Source organism: Rhincodon typus, chromosome 3 (assembly GCF_021869965.1).
Source record: "Rhincodon typus isolate 14 chromosome 3, sRhiTyp1.1, whole genome shotgun sequence".
Lineage (NCBI taxonomy): Eukaryota > Metazoa > Chordata > Chondrichthyes > Orectolobiformes > Rhincodontidae > Rhincodon > Rhincodon typus.
This window is the reverse complement of record NC_063334.1, coordinates 104678613-104694501: the sequence shown is the minus strand read 5'-3', so window position 1 is coordinate 104694501 and position 15889 is coordinate 104678613. Positions and strand designations below refer to the sequence as shown.

The 15889-nt window shown below is 40.9% G+C and overlaps 1 protein-coding gene across 1 annotated transcript in view; it reads right to left on the bottom strand.

Moving 5' to 3' along the window:
* LOC109913526 (ufm1-specific protease 2-like) overlaps positions 1-15889 on the bottom strand; it is a 41679-nt gene that overhangs the window by 17879 nt on the left and 7911 nt on the right. Inside the window, exons 2-4 of the mRNA XM_048619380.1 lie at positions 6212-6404; positions 2927-3070; positions 2571-2735 (exon numbers count right to left, since the gene is read on the bottom strand). Coding sequence (XP_048475337.1) covers positions 2571-2735; positions 2927-3070; positions 6212-6404 — 502 coding nt within the window. The remainder of the gene's footprint in view (positions 1-2570; positions 2736-2926; positions 3071-6211; positions 6405-15889) is intronic.

The following is a 15889-nucleotide window of genomic DNA, read 5'->3' as shown; positions in this document are numbered from 1 at the left end:
CCGCAAACACTGGTTCACTATCATCTTCTCTCTGACCACCAGTTTTATTACCTTCACCTTCTCTCTCTCTCTCCCCCTGACCTGAGCCCCAGGTTTTTTGACTCTTCCCGTAGCCCGAAACTCCCAATGACATAACTACCCTTCACGTGAAACCTGCCTTCCAATCCCTATCAGCAATTGAATATTTTTCCCTTTTTTTTAAAAAATTGGATATGCGAAATGCTGGCAAGGCCAGAACTATTTACCCATCTCTAATTTCCCTGGAATGGAGTGGCTTGCTATGCCATATTTAAGTAGTTAAGTATCAGTTACATTCCTGTGGGTTTGGAATCATACTGTCATGATATGTCAAAATATGGACAATTAAGCTTCAATTCTACAAACCAATTTAATATCCAGGACAACAAGGTGCAGGGCTGGATCAACACAGCAGGCCAAGCAGCATCATAGAAGCAGAAAGGCTGACGTTTCGGGCCTAGACACTTCATCAGAAAAGGAGGGGGGTAACTTCTTCAGGCTAGGCATCCTTAGAAGAGGCTTCGCAGTGGGGTTGAAATTGAATCAGAGATAGTAGGAACTGCAGATGCTGGAGAATCCGAGACAACAAGGTGCTGGGCTGGATGAACACAGCAGGCCAAGCAGCATCATGGGAGCAGAAAGGCTGACGTTTCGGGCGTAGACCCTTCATCAGAAAATATCCGGGACTTTAATTTGAAAGAAGACACCTTTAAATGTGCAGGATGCTGTGTTTTAAAGTGGCTGTAGACGCCACCTGACTTGCCAAGGTCTACAGGAAACTACAAAAGTGATGCTGAACAGTATTGTTAATAAACAAACATAGCAAATGCTGGAGAAACTCAACAAGTCTGGCAGCATCTGTGGAGAGAAAAACAGAGCGAACATTTCAGATGAAGAAGTCATATGGGACTCGAAAGGTTAATTTTCCACAGAGCTGTCAGACCGACATGTCAAATTTCCAGCATCCACGATATTTTGTTTTTATTGGAATATTACTAAGGAACTGATTTGCATAGCACAGCTAAAACTGACAATAAGTAATAGACGTCTCATCTGCAGGAATAGTAAAAGGGAACTTACTAAAATTCACCATGCAAGAAAAGATCCTACAGACTCTTCCCTTTGTTTCAACTTTAACTTTTCACAATGGGATATTAAAATTCCTTCTTTAACAGGAATCATGTAATTGTGTACCATTAATCATTACACGACTGAAACTTACCTTGTGAAATGCTATGATTATAAACTTACCTGTTGATTACAAAAGACCGTAACATCAAGAAGGCCTGGAGGATGGAATAATAAGATCTCTCTCTCTCTCTCTCTCAATTTTTTGTTTTAAGCTTGGAGCCTATCTCTGTTACAAATTGGAATACATTATAGAGATGGAACAGTTAAAAATAAAAGAAACCTCAAGTGCCACAGCACCCACCCTAGAAAAGCACTGATTTCAGTTTAAAAGGGACTGTCTCTAGAAGAATTGACTGATTGCGACCCCATTAGAAATTCAAGACCACCCAAAGGAAGCTCAGAATATATAACACATTTTATGAACTTTAAGTTTTTCTGAATTTCACCTCCCTCTAACCCTGTAACTTGTTCTAGTTGTTTGCATGCTCATGTCTGTACAATCACTGGATTCTATATAGGCTTCACCATTTACTAATGCTTATTCTTAACTGAGTGAATTTTATTTTAAGTAATCAAACAAACTCTTTACTTGTGAGCTCAAAAGATCTGGCTGGCTACTTCTTTATAGCTTTACACATGGTCAAATACATATTGAATTGAAAAAGCACATACTTCCAAAATTCAAACTCTCTTACAACCAATCTTAAAAAATAAAAGATAGGAATATTCACCCCTCCAGAATTGATAGTAACAAAATATGGACCAGACTAGGCAAGAATGGCAGATTTCTATCCTTAAATCACATTAGTGAACCAGTTTTCTTCTTACAACATTGTTGATGTCCATCACGGTCACCATTACTGAAACTAATTTTATATTCCAAATTTATTAATTTAATTTAAACAACAACAGTGGACATGATGAGATTTGAACCTATGTTCCCAGGGCATTATCCTAGGCTGTGTGATTTCTAGTCCGGAAATATTATCGTTAATCAAACATCTCTTAAAATCACAGCTCGTATCCTCATCCTAAAATAATTCTACCTGTTTTTATAATAAGATGGAGTTGGTTTGATAGCCTTTGCTGTGTTCAGATACTTAAAGTGACTGAAGGGGTCATGACCAAAATCCTTCCTGACTGTACGTGACAGTATATCTGGCATTCACTTTACTCGCCGAAAGATCTCTTATCAAATGTAATTAAAATATCCAGCAAATCTGGTAATTTAATTGATTTAGTCTGATACTCTACGGATTAAATTTTCTAAAAGTGAACTTCTCAAATTTGTGACGACTATATTGCAATACAACTGAACTAAACCTTTGTTAGAACTGAAAATTGTATTTTTAAAAGATTTGCATAAATAAGACTAGACAAGCATAAACAACATTAATATTAGTTTAAAACAATTATCACACCTCCTGCATCTCTGTAACTGTAGGTACAGGTTTGTCGAAGTAACCCTGATAGTTGAACCAGGAGATGATAACTTGCAAACAACGGTACGGTGCACCCCACTCAGCGTCATTTTCATTGTCCTGCAAGCAGTGGTAATAGAAATAGGATCCGTGCACTACAGAAATCTGTTCCGAAGTGAATAAAACATAACATTTATACGTTAAAAAGTATGTAATTGAGTCAAAATATATACTTCCCCCATCTTACAATAATACATGTTTTCTAAAATAATAAAATATTTGAATGACAAAATTTATTTTTGTGGCTATTTTGCCTTACTTAAACAATTTATAGTACTGTAGACTTAGATATGTACCTTGAACTCATTAGGGTCAGGAGATGGAAGGTACTTATGCACATTTCTCAAGTACTTAATTTTCATCTCATCATATGGAAAACAAAAAGCCATAGCACGGCGGAAGAAGGGTTTATTGTCTAGGCCAAGTTCAGCATGCAACTCCTGTACACATCAAAAAATGCACAACGTTTGAATTGCTGATTTCATAAGATCCTTAGATAAATTATTTTTACAAACTACAGAAACAGTGCTATCTTAAAACTACAAAGAAAAATCCACAAGATTCTAATTTCTGCAATAACTTGGTTGTCCTTACTGTAACCTAACTAATAATAATCATATATCTGGCAACTACTACAGCTGGTGCTATACTGGTTAAAAATGTCTCCAGAGGTGGAACCGCAAAATAATTTCCTGTAGGAAACGTACAGGCTGCAGTTCCACACTATCCTGTTGCTTTATGAGAATGTCCCATCACATCCAAATATCCACAATGGACTGCAATCAATAATGCATATAGCAAGGGATGCTATGAATGGTAGACAGGCCTGGTCCTTTGCAATGCGCTGAAGTTTGAATCAAATAATACAAATCAAAACATGGAGAGGAGGACGACTTCCATTGTAATGTTCCAACTTTGGAGGCTTTGATATTGCTTATTTTGAGTTAGGATAAAGAAATTTGCCTAACATTTTACAGAAGAAGTTTTCATAGAAGTAAAAGGACACATCATATTTACCAATGTCCCATGGCAGGCTAGGCAGTGCCAAGACTTCAGGCCATCAAACCATTGAATAATCATAATTGGAGTTTAATCCATGCAATGGCAAAATGGAAGATTTGCTGCCAGTATTGCCTTAAATGCAGGGCTATCTGGAGCCAAGACAGAACACACCCTGTCCTTTAGGAACAGGAGTAGGTCATTTAGCCCCCTCCACCATGCAATTTGATTAAGGCTGATCTGTATCCCAGATCAATTTACATGCATTTTCTTATATAACTTAATACATTCACCTAAAAGTAATTGATCTGTTTTGAAAATTCTATTGTCCCAACATCCACTGTCCTTTGGGAGAAATAATTCCAGATTCTGAAACCCTTTGTGTTAAAAAAAGTGTTTTCTAATTTCATTCATGAATAGTTTACTCTAATATTAAGTTTACTGCAATATAAGAAAATAATTAAGGGCAGGAATAGGTCATCTGGTCTCTTCTCAGCTTTTGAAAACATGTCATATGATCATGACTGATCTTCTACTTCTGTTTCAACTTCCTACATTATTCGCATATCCAAAAATCTTTCAGTCCTTATCTTGAAAATTTTGAACATTTACACATCCATAGACTTGTGTGGTAAGGAACTACGAAGTCTGACAGATTTCTGATAGAAGAACTTTCACAGCACTTCAGTCTTGGCCTACCTCTGAGACTATGATCCCAAGTTCTAGATTACATCCTAGCATGAGGATATATCTCTCCAGCATCTACCCTGTTAATGTCTTTAAGAATTTGACATGTGCTTCAATTATAAGCTTTCCATTTCCCTAAGTTCAAGATAATATACTTCCCATGTACCCAATCTCTCCTAAAAGGATAGCGCCATTGTCCCATGGCTTGGTCTGGTGATCCTTTGGAACTCATCTCAGGACAAATATGTCCTTATTAAGATAGGGAGTCCAAAAACATTCCAGATGTGGTTTCACAGGCCCGATACAGTTACAGGAAGACTACTTTGCTCTTACACTAGTTTCTTTGCAACGAAGATTTTCAAATCAAGTGCTTTTTGAATTTACTTGCTGCACTTCCAGGTTAATTTTCTGTAATTCCTGTACAGAATTATCCAAGTTCCTGAAAATACCTTGCTCTTGATTCGAACAAATTTCCCTGCATCAATCCCAACAAATACTTTTAACAGCTTAAGCACTTCAATCAGGTTGCCCCTCAATTCTTTAAATCAAGTTTATGGAACATGCCCTTAAAATCTAACTTTATTAAAACTTGGAATATTCAATATATAAAACTGGTCAATTATCAAAAGTATTGTGGACCTGCCTGGCTTGGCAAAGATATAAAAATGCTGCCATAGCGAAGGGTGGCTTTATTCCAAACCTCATTCAATAGGCAACATACTATGCTTTTTCCTTGAAGCAGGATAATACTCTCAGTTGATGCCAGGCTAATAAGCTGATGACAGTTGCTAAGGAATTGATATCTCCCAGAAAGTAGCCAGCAAGTAGATAGGGTGGTAAAGGAAGGTGTATGGCATGCTTGCCTTTATTGGTCGGGAAACTGAGTTCAAGAGTCAGGATGTCACATTGCAGCTTTATAAGTCTTTGGTTAGGACACATTCAGAGTATTGCGCTCAATTCTGGTCGCCACATTACAGGAAGGATGTGGAGACTTTGAAGAGGGTGCAGAAGAGGTTTATCAGGATGCTGCATGGATTAGAGGGTATGAACTATAAGGAGATGCTAGAAAAACTCAGGTTGTTTTCTCCGGAGCAGCGGAGGCTGAGGGGAGACTTGAAAGAAGTCTATCAAATTATGAAATGCACAGATAGGGTTGATAGTCGGAACTTTTTCCCAGAGTTGAAATATCTAATACTAGGCAGCAGACATTTAAGGTTAGAGGGGGAAAAGTTCAAAGGAGACATGAGGGGTAAGTTGTTTTACACGGAGTGGTAGGAGTCTGTAACACACTGTCAGGGGTGATGGTGGAGGCAGATACAACAGGGGCATTTAAGGGACTTTTAGATAAGCATATGAATATACAAGGAATGGAGAGATATGGACCAATGGTAGGCAGAAGGGGTTGGTTTCATTCGGCATCATGTTCAGCACAACATCGTGGGCTGAAGAGCCTATTTCTGTGCTGTACAGTTCTATGTATGTTAATGTAAGTACAGTGGTTTTTCCTCTAAATGTATTGTGGATAATGTGAGTCATTAAGCTATAATAAAGCGTAAGAGAGGCAAGATTAGAAGAAAACAATTTGGAAAGTAATTTATGGTTGCTCAAGAAACAAGCATCTCATCGCATCCAAGAATTTTATTTAATATTGAGCATATATTGTGTTTAGGGTACCATGGAATTTATTTTCTGAGGAAATGTTATGTCAAAAAACCATTTTCTGTTGAGAACCAATAGAAGCACATTTTGGAAAATATGAGAAAAAGAACTGATTGTGCCATTTAGCAAAACTGAGCATCAATCGAAAATTGTCAAAATAAATTACTCCTTTAACCATTTAGCAATTCATAGACAGGCTGTAAAAATGCAAAAAGTGACCGGGATTCCAACCTTACTTTTCGTTGTGTTTCCAGAGTTTCATCACTGACTCCAGCAGGGTATATTACTGTCGTAAGAGTAGTTTTCTCCGGCAATTCAAAGTGGAATGGTTGTGGCATTGGAACTGTCTTTCCATTTGTATATCGCTGAATACATTTGTCCATCGCAGATAGCTGTGCAGTAACGGCATCCACAAACTGATCCTGTATCCTGTCAAAACCATCATGTATAGTCACCATTAAAGACATATCCTAAAGAACATAATTTGATATATAGCATAGTACAGCAAGAAACCTAATTTCACTCAGAAACAAAATTATGTTTTGAAGTAATCTAGCTTCTCTGCAAGCTGCAGCTTTCTCTCCGAGTAATGACTGAATCATTCAAGTTGAATATCTTACGCACACTGCGTAAACATGGAAATGATGGTATATTTTCCTTCCTGTTTCTATCAAATTCCTCCAATTCAAATTTCACAATTCAAGCCTGCTGCTAAATATTGGGTGCAGAAACATAATTAAATCTGGAAATCTGATCAAAGATCTACCCGAAAAACTGAGAGAGACCCAGTTTTTATTTGAGATTTCTGGCATTTCTTTGTTTTCTGGATTTTTATACTTTTTTTTAATTATTAAGAGACGTGGAACTCATCTCCAAAATGTGCATCTAAATAGGGTAGGACTAGGTACCAATGATTGCTGGACTTTCATTTTGGAGATGCAAATCACAAATTGGCCCATTTCCCAACGTCACAACTGATTGATTGGAATAAGAGGTTGGTGGGAAGATCAGTAACTAAACAATGGGCCACCTTCAAGATAATGTTTAGGGTACAGTTGAGGTATATTCCTTCTAATGCAAAAGGTAGGAAATTTTAAAAAATGTAGAGTTCCCCAGAATACCAAGGAGGTGGAAATTAACATTAGAACAAAAAGGTGTGCCTCTGACAGGTGTAAAGCTGAAGATACAATTGAGAAACAAAGGAAATACCAAAAGTTCAGAGGGACGTGAAAAAGCAAATAAGAAAAGCAGAGAAACTGTGAGAAAAATTAGCAGCTAACATAAAGGGAAATCCCAAAGACTTTAATGCTGATAGTTGGAAACTTTGGAAACAATTATGCAGGATACAATCAGTAATAACATGGTAAAAGGTGTTTGATTAGGAAGAGTTACTAAGGATTTCTAAATGGGAAATCATTTTTAACTAACTTGTTGGAAGTTTTGTGAAGAGGTAATGGAAAAGGTTAATGAGTGTAACATTTACGAAGTGGTATAAATGGATTGTGATCTGATACAGTGCCTCACACCAGACTTGAGAGGAAAGTTGTAGGTCATGGTATAAAAGAGACAGTGGCAAAACGGATACGAAGTTGGTTGAGTGGCAGAAAACAGAGTGATGGTCAATGGATATTTCAATTTAGAGGAAATGTTTGTAGTGGTGTTCCCAGGGGTCGGAATTGGGGCCCTTGCTCTTCCTGTTATACATTAATGATCTAGATCTTAATGGAACTGGGGCAATTTCCAATTTTCTAGATGACACTAAAGTTGAAAGAATTGTAAAGTGGAAGAAGAATAGTGTGGAACTCCAAAGGGAGTTGTGGAGTGGGCAGATAGGTAGCAGATGATGTTCAACACACAGAAATGTTAGGTGATGTACTTTGGTTAGAAGAACACTGAAAGACAACATAAAATAGGGGCTACAATTCGAAAAGCAAGGATGATGTGAGAAAAATCTTTTTCACACAATAAGTTGCTAAGGTATGGAATGTATTGCCCAGAAATCTGCTGGAGGCAGGTTCAGTTGAGGCATTCAAGAGGGATGGTAATGGTGCACAGGGAAATGTGGAAAAGGCTGGAGATTGGCAGTAGATAATAGAGCCAGACTAGCTAGTACAGCTGGTGCAATCATGATGGGCCAAATTGTCTCCTTCTATGCCATAATTCTGTGATTCACTCAATGAGAAAACAAAACTGAAATCTTGACATGTTCACACCTAACTCAGCTGTGCAATATGGCACTGAATGAAGTGTTGGTGGAGTCAGTTACTGTTTTTTCTATTTGGGGCAGAGTGCAATGGTTTATGTGTGAGGCTCTGCTAGGGTCTTAATCAAGCATCCACTGGATGTAGACTGCCACCCAAAAGCCATCAAATTGGTTTGTTTTGAAAGGTGATTCTTGTGGCTATCATGAACATATCAAATGATAGCCTCATACATCATAACTGATTGGTACTTTGTTTCAATTGGCCACCTGGCACGTCAGATGTGCAAAGCTGTTTCTGTATCACTTTTCATACCTGACACGGACGACAATACTTCAGAGCTGTAAGCACATGTAACTGTAAGTATCCAATTACATGCTCTATAGGGTTTTAAGGCTGGCTACGTTTGGGAGGAAGTGCTATCACATTGGATATGTGCCTGCATTTAACACAACCAATGTAGTATCGGCACTTTAGTCTGCAACTTACTTCTGTACAAAGTTACAGAGTTCAAAGCTCTTTGTTGAGGTATGACATTGATCTTCTTACGACATTGATCTTCTTGTAAAGGCGAAGCCTTCATGACAGACTATGTGAAACTATAGCATGTGGTTTCATTGTGAATGATGTGGGAGATCAGAAGGACCATCACTAACCTGCTGCTCTCATTCTGATATTCGCCACTGATTGTGTGCTCACTCACCTGAGGTAAAACCAGTACTCAGATAATATATTGTGGCATTGTTCACCATGTGATACTAACATCAAAGAAAACAGCAATTGGAAGGCCAACACCAAGTCCAGGAACCTCCAGCAGCTCCCTTACAGCTTCCAGAGGGAGAAGCAGCAGCTGAAGACCCCACAAAAAGGTGAACAGGAATGATCAAAGGCTGAAGACCACAGGCCTTGCAGCCACTATCTAGAGCTGTCAGAAACACAATACAGGAACATACAAGGGATGCTCTGAGCCATCATTACCAAACTGCAGCAACTGTTGAAACAAGACTTCCACTCCATTGCAATAGCTGGCAATCTTATCCCAGTGCCCATCAAGGTCACAGCCGAGTTGTTTTTTTAAGCTAGTGGAAAGAAAGAAGGGACAGCTGTAACAGTGTTGGAGAGGGGCAATGCCTTAGAAAGATCATAGGAATTTGACTGAACTGACTTAGACTGAATTTATTTGGTTGCAATAAATAAATAATACAGGAGCCATCACACTACAGGGTGCAATCTAGAAGCCACCAACTGTGATTCGTACACCACGTGGGAACTTCAGAACACTCATGTGACTTGGGAACAACATATGCAGAAAATGTTTCCATCTACTTGACCTTAAGCTGAGGATTTCCAAGTTTGAGGAAACACCTGTTGTCAATGCAGAGCATCAAAGAGGAGGAGAGTTTCTTTTTATATTTGCTCATGGAACTTGGATGCTGCTGCCTGGCCAGAATTTATTGCCCAACCCTGGCTACCCTTGAACTGAATGGATTGCTGGGCTATTTCAGAGGGCAGTTGTGAGTCAACCACGTTGCAGTGGGTCTTGAGTCACATGTGAGCCAGACCAGGTGTGGATGGCAGATTTCCTTCCCTGAAAGATATTAGTGAGCTGTTGAGTTTCTTGGATTGTATGTTCCACAAGTGATGAGTCCACAGACAGTGAGAGGTCAGAATGGTAGATGGTTAGCCCTCCAGAATAGCAGGAAATGACAAGAAATGTGTGTATTTGGAGTGTGTGCCACTCTTAAGTTGGTACACAGTCTGGGAGTGACATTTTGGAGTACAGTCTCTACCAATAGGCATCAGTGGGCCAGGGACAGCCCAACAACACAGGGAATAGGAGCAGGAATAGGCCATTTGGCCCCTCAAAGATGCTCCACCATTCAAAAAGATCACGGCTGATCTGCTCCAAGCCTCAAAACCCCCTTTTGTGCCAACATCATTATAGACATCTGCTTGTAAATATTTCAAAAATTTATCCACATCGTCTTTAAATACTTTTAGTGATCTGGCCTCCACAACTCTCCAGGGTAGATAATTCCAGATATTCACTATCCCCTGAGAGAAGAAATTCCTTCACATCTCAGTTTTAAATGAGTGCCCCCTTATTCTGTAACAATGTCCCCTAGTTCAAGATTCCCACACGAGTGGAAATATCTTCCCAACACCTACTCTGTCAAGCCCCTTCAGGATCTTGTATCCTTCAATAAGATCACCCTTGTTCTTCTAAACTCTAACAAATAAAGATCAGGCCTGTTTAACTATTCTTGATAAGTCAACCCTTCAATCCTAGGAATCAATCTAGTTAATTCCTTTGTTGAGCAGCCCTTGGTAGGAGGTGGCACAATATGGCCACCCCTTGGCATAAATATGGTAGAGATTTTTAGCTGCAATAACAGAATTAGCTTGCCTGGTTTAGTATTAGAGTGAGATCACAAGTTAGCACAATAGTGGCTTTGAGAAGGAGATAAATCCAAGGTAACAGGGTCTATTTTGAACAAAGAATCTTGCAAACTAATATACAAATTAATCTTGCAAATTAATACTCATTACAAACCATGGCTGCAGGTGTCTGTAAGAGACAGTCTGATAAGAGATGCTTGGGAACAGATAGCCTGAAGTTTGTAGTTTAGCAAAAATTAAAAGAAAAAGTATGATCCCACAATAACAGAGAAAAATGGTAAGTTAAAAGGAGGACAAAATTATGTCTTGTAAAACCCTAGAAGTTCAGACAAGTTCAGTGAACTGTGACAGTGATTTAGTTTCAGTCTTATTGATGGAATAGATGTTGTCTTATTAGGTAAAAGAGTGAGCATAGAAATATTTAGAGGAGCTCAGTAAATTTCATCTTAAAAGAAGCATGTGAGAGAATGAGTTATAGTGCAACTGGAAGATAGAGGGGTAGTGTTTAGCATCTTTGAGAGTCTCCTGTGATTAGGACAGTAGGAAATATGAGTAATAGAATTTGATAAGGATAGCGATGAATAATAGAATTCGATTGTTCCTTAGAGATAAGCAAGTCTGGGAAATATCTGAAAAAGAATATAACTGTTAACATTGGAATATAAATTAATGGGCTACATTGTAAGATCCCAAGACCAGATGGTAACAATGTCTAGTAAACATCATGCGATCATGGGGAGTCTATAGCTGTCAATAGAGGTGTCCGTCATTGATCAGGGGTCTCACAGGATTGGATGTACAGATTAGGGGAGAAGGAAAATGACATCAATGTTGCATGTAATTATTGTAATGTGAAATGTATAAACATGCTGTATTCAGCTTGGGAAATCAGCATGTCATTGACCTTTCTGATCTGAGTCGTGATAGGAGAGTGACCGGTCCCCAAAGAAAGCCAGATTCAGAGTGGTATCTGTTCTTTCCTGCATGTAGGTAAAAGAGCTCTGGATGAAGATCGATAATGCTGCTGAACACAAAACTCAAGACTCCTCTTTGTCATCTCTCTCCAATACCCTTCTTAACAGAGTTGGCTAAGGAATATTACGCCCCAAACTTCCTCTAATCCTGAGACGCTATCAGTTTTATTCAGCTGTTAGAGAACCGGGGGAATCTGTATCATGATTTTTGATGAGGTTACAACGACTGACAAGTGATTTTGAGTTAACCCTGAATGAGATGCTGAGAGACTGTATGGAATGTGGAATTAATGATGTAACCATGTAGAAGTGTCTACTGGCTAAAGCCCAACCAGATTTCAAACAGGCACTGCAACTGGCCTGGTCATTAGAAAATGAGGCAAGTAGAGCATGGGAGCTCCAGGGGCATCCCAATGGAAGTGGACACCCTCACCTCTCCGACTGAGTTTGGGGAACACCATGTGAGTGTATGCAAGCGCAGAGCCACTCACAGGGCATATCCTGAGCAGAGGGACCCTAGGACAGTCCAGAGCAGAACCCCACAAGAAAGCCAAGCCTCACCCAAGTGACTAAACAGTTCTGGATCAACAAGCCATTGGAGTTGCTGCTGGTAAATGAACTCGAAACAGCGAAGGAATCCTAAAGGCCTGACTTGAGTAAGAAACCTCGTAGGCCAGTTCCCAGGAGAGTGCGCACCCTGGAAAGTCCCCTACATGTGGTTTGGAATAATTAATTTGCTTAAATAAAAACCAAAAGAACTGCAGATGCTGTAAATCAAGAACAAAAACAAGGTTGCTGGAAAAGCTCAGCAGGTCTGGCAGCATCTATGAAGGAGAAAACAGAGTTAACGTTTCAGGTCCGGTCACCCTTCCGCAGAGTTCTGAGGAAGGGTCAGCAGACCCGAAACGTTAACTCTGTTTTCTCCTTCACAGATGCTGCCAGACCTGCTGAGCTTTTCCAGCAACCTTGTTTTTGTTGTAATTAATTTGCTTAGTGGCACCCAAGTCGGAACTGATTAAAATTAATGTTTAGTTAAATGGTTACCTGGTTCCCATGGAGGTTGATACCGACGCAGCAGTATCTATGGTTACAGAATCCGTCTTCAACAAGATTTGCTTGGGACTCCAGTCTTTAACCTTGCACAAGCCCTCAGCCAGACTGAGAACATACACTGGGGAACCATTGCAAATTAAGGGGACGATTTAGGTTGCAGTCTTCTATGAGAAGTAGTCAGTGCAGTTACCACTGATGGGAGTAAAAGGCTCGTGCCGAAGCCTATTGGGGCACAACTAGTTCAGAAAGATTCATCTAGATTGGCTCAACATTTTTCGAATGGGAAATGTCTGTCTCAGTAAAGTCTTCGTGAAAGATAGAGGAGTTTTTCTAGAAGGGCTTGGGACTATCAAAGGGGCCAAAGTGGGCAAAGGTAGAGGTGGAAATCAGGAGGCTGGAGAGCAAAGGAATCATCAAACCAGTGCAGTTTGCAGAATGGATAGCATCGGTTGTAACAATTGTGAAGCCTGACAGCTCGGTCTGCCTTTGTGGGGAATTTAAGCAAATAGTAAACAGCTTCTCACAGCTGGGTAAATACCCAATCCCTCGCGTAGGTGATGTGTACGCAAACTTGGTGGGGGGGCTCTCCTTTACGAAGCTGGACATGAGCCCTGCCTACCTGCAATTGCGAGTGGATGAGGAGTTCCAGAAGTACGCTACAATTAATACCCATAAGGGTTTATATCAATATACAAGATGGCCATTTGGGGTATCACCAACCTGTGCTCCTTTCTAGTGGGCCATGGAGAACATTTTACAAGGGGCTACCCCAGGTTGCCATTTATCTGAATGATGTGCTAATAACTGGGAAGACCAATAATGAGCACCTGGAGAACCTGGACAGAAAGCTTAAACATTTCTCCCAGGTGGGCGTATGCCTTAGATGGGAAAAATGTGTGTTCCAGGCACCCTAAGTGACCTACTTGGGTTACAAAGTCAACAAAACCGAGTTATACCCGTTGGAAGATAAAGTGAGGGGGATCAAAGGAGCCCTGGATCCCACGTCTGTACCGGAGCTTAGGTATTTCCTTGGGTTGGTGAATTATTATGGAAAATTCATACATAACCTGGCCTCCACCTTGGCATCCTTACACAAGCTGTTATAAAAGGGTCAGCCTCGGAAATGGCTGTGTAACCAAGAAGCAGTCTTTAGGGAAGCAAAAAGGCAGCTATCGTCATTTAAGGTGTTGGCCCACTATGATCTGAAGCGAGAGGTACTGCTGACATGCGATGCCTCCCCGTACGGTAACGGGGTGGTGTTGGCTCACTGATGGTCCAATGGAGAGGAATGCATGACAGCGTATGCTTCCTGGACTTTGGCTGGTGCCGAATGCAAGTATGGCCAGATAGAGAAGGAAGGTTTAGTGTTCATCTTTGATGTGAAGAAGTTCCACCAGTACCTTCACTGATGGGAATTTGTCACAGAAACAGGTGACAAACCCCTGTTATGGCTACTGAAGGAAGGCAAGGCAGTGCCGCCCATAGCTTCCAGCAGATTTCAGCGTTGGGCCCTTATTCTCAGCGCGTACAATTACAAGTTAGAACATTGTCCAGGAAGCCAAGTGGCTAATGTGGATGCCCTGAGCTGCCTCCCACTGGCAGATACTCCACTGGTGGTGCCTCCCCTGGAAGAGTCTGTTTTGGTTTTAAACTTTCTAGACACTTTTCCAGTCGCCGTGGACAATATCCAACTGTGGACACAAAAACATCCTGTCCTAGCGAAACTGAAACAGTTGGTAATGGGGGAAACAGAAGGGCCATCGCAACCAGGATTAAAACTTTTTTGGACCTGGCAAGACCAGATCACTGTAGAGGGCGGGATATTACTGTGGGGAGCAAAGGTAATTGTCCCGAGTAAAAGTCACCACCAGATACTCGCCAAACTCCACCAGGGTCATCCAGGGGTTTCCGAGATGAAGATGCTGGCAATAAGCTGTGTCTGGTGGCCAGGGTTGGATGCCAACATCGCTGCATTGGTGGGGCAGTGCCCAGAGTGCCAACAAGGACAAAAACTGCCTCCAGCAGCACCCCGACATTTGTGGGAATGGCTGGATAAACACTGGACTCAGTTACATGTCAACTATGCCAGTCCTTTCATGGGCTCAATGTTCCTGGTCATTGTGGACACTTGCTCAAAGTGGTTGGATGTGCATAAAGTTCATTCGGCAAACTCAGGGATGACAACTAAGAAGCTGCAAGCATCATTCGCGATAGACGGACTTCTGGAAGTGTTGTCACGAACAATGGGACGTTATTTACCAGCAGGGAATTCAATATTTCCTAAAGCCCAATGGCATTCAGACATAAGGACAGCTACATACTGTCCATTGTCCAATGCTCTCATGGAAAGAGCAGTCCAAACATTGAAGGCAGGCTTAAAGAAGCAGCCTACAGCATCACTCGAGACCAAACTGTCCTGGTTCCTGTTCGATTATAGGACCATCCCACACACAACAACAGGGATAGCTCCAGCAGAGATGCTGATGGGGAGAAGGCTCTGCACCAGGTTAAACCTGATATTCCCAGATCTTGGGGAAGGTGAAATGGCAGCAGGAACTCCTATGCTGGCTAGATGTCTCCTATAAACGATAGAGACAATTTAATTCAGGGAATGAAATTTGGTGCCAGAACCATGGAAATGGACCTGTTTACAAGGTAAAGTTGACGCGAGGTCTGGTCCCATGACTTACTATGTTCGGGTAGATGAGATGGTCCTGAACAAACATGTGATCACCTGAAAGTTGTTACCTCACAAACAGCGCAGGAGCAAAACATACCTGGCCCCTCAGAACAGCCAGGAGGCCTGTCAGAAACCACAGGTCCTTCCCCCACAGATTCTGAAACGGATGAAGCCTCGATAATGTTACCGCTGGAAGAAGAGGAGGAAACTCTCCCGAGATGGTCCGGATGCAAGAGATGGGCCATGGTTTGGTACATGCTGCCCATGTCTATGTCCAAATCAGAGGAACTGAACCTGGGGCGAAAACGTTGCAAGAGAAGCTACAAGTGAAAGACCTGACCTGCATCCCTGGACTTGGGCAAGCGGGGAGTGGAGGGATGTAGTGATTGGGACCATGTGAATCTTGTTACTGTAAAGTCCTTGATTGGCCCAGGTTAACAACCCCAATCAGGAAAGCCCTGACTGAGCAATATAAATCAGGAGATTAGCATCCCCTCAGTTGAGGGTGGACTTTGAACTGGTTGGTTATAGTCAGTGTACTTTGAAGTAGTAAATAAAGGGTGATTTGGTGATTTGGTGATTTGGTGATTTGGTGATTTGGTGATT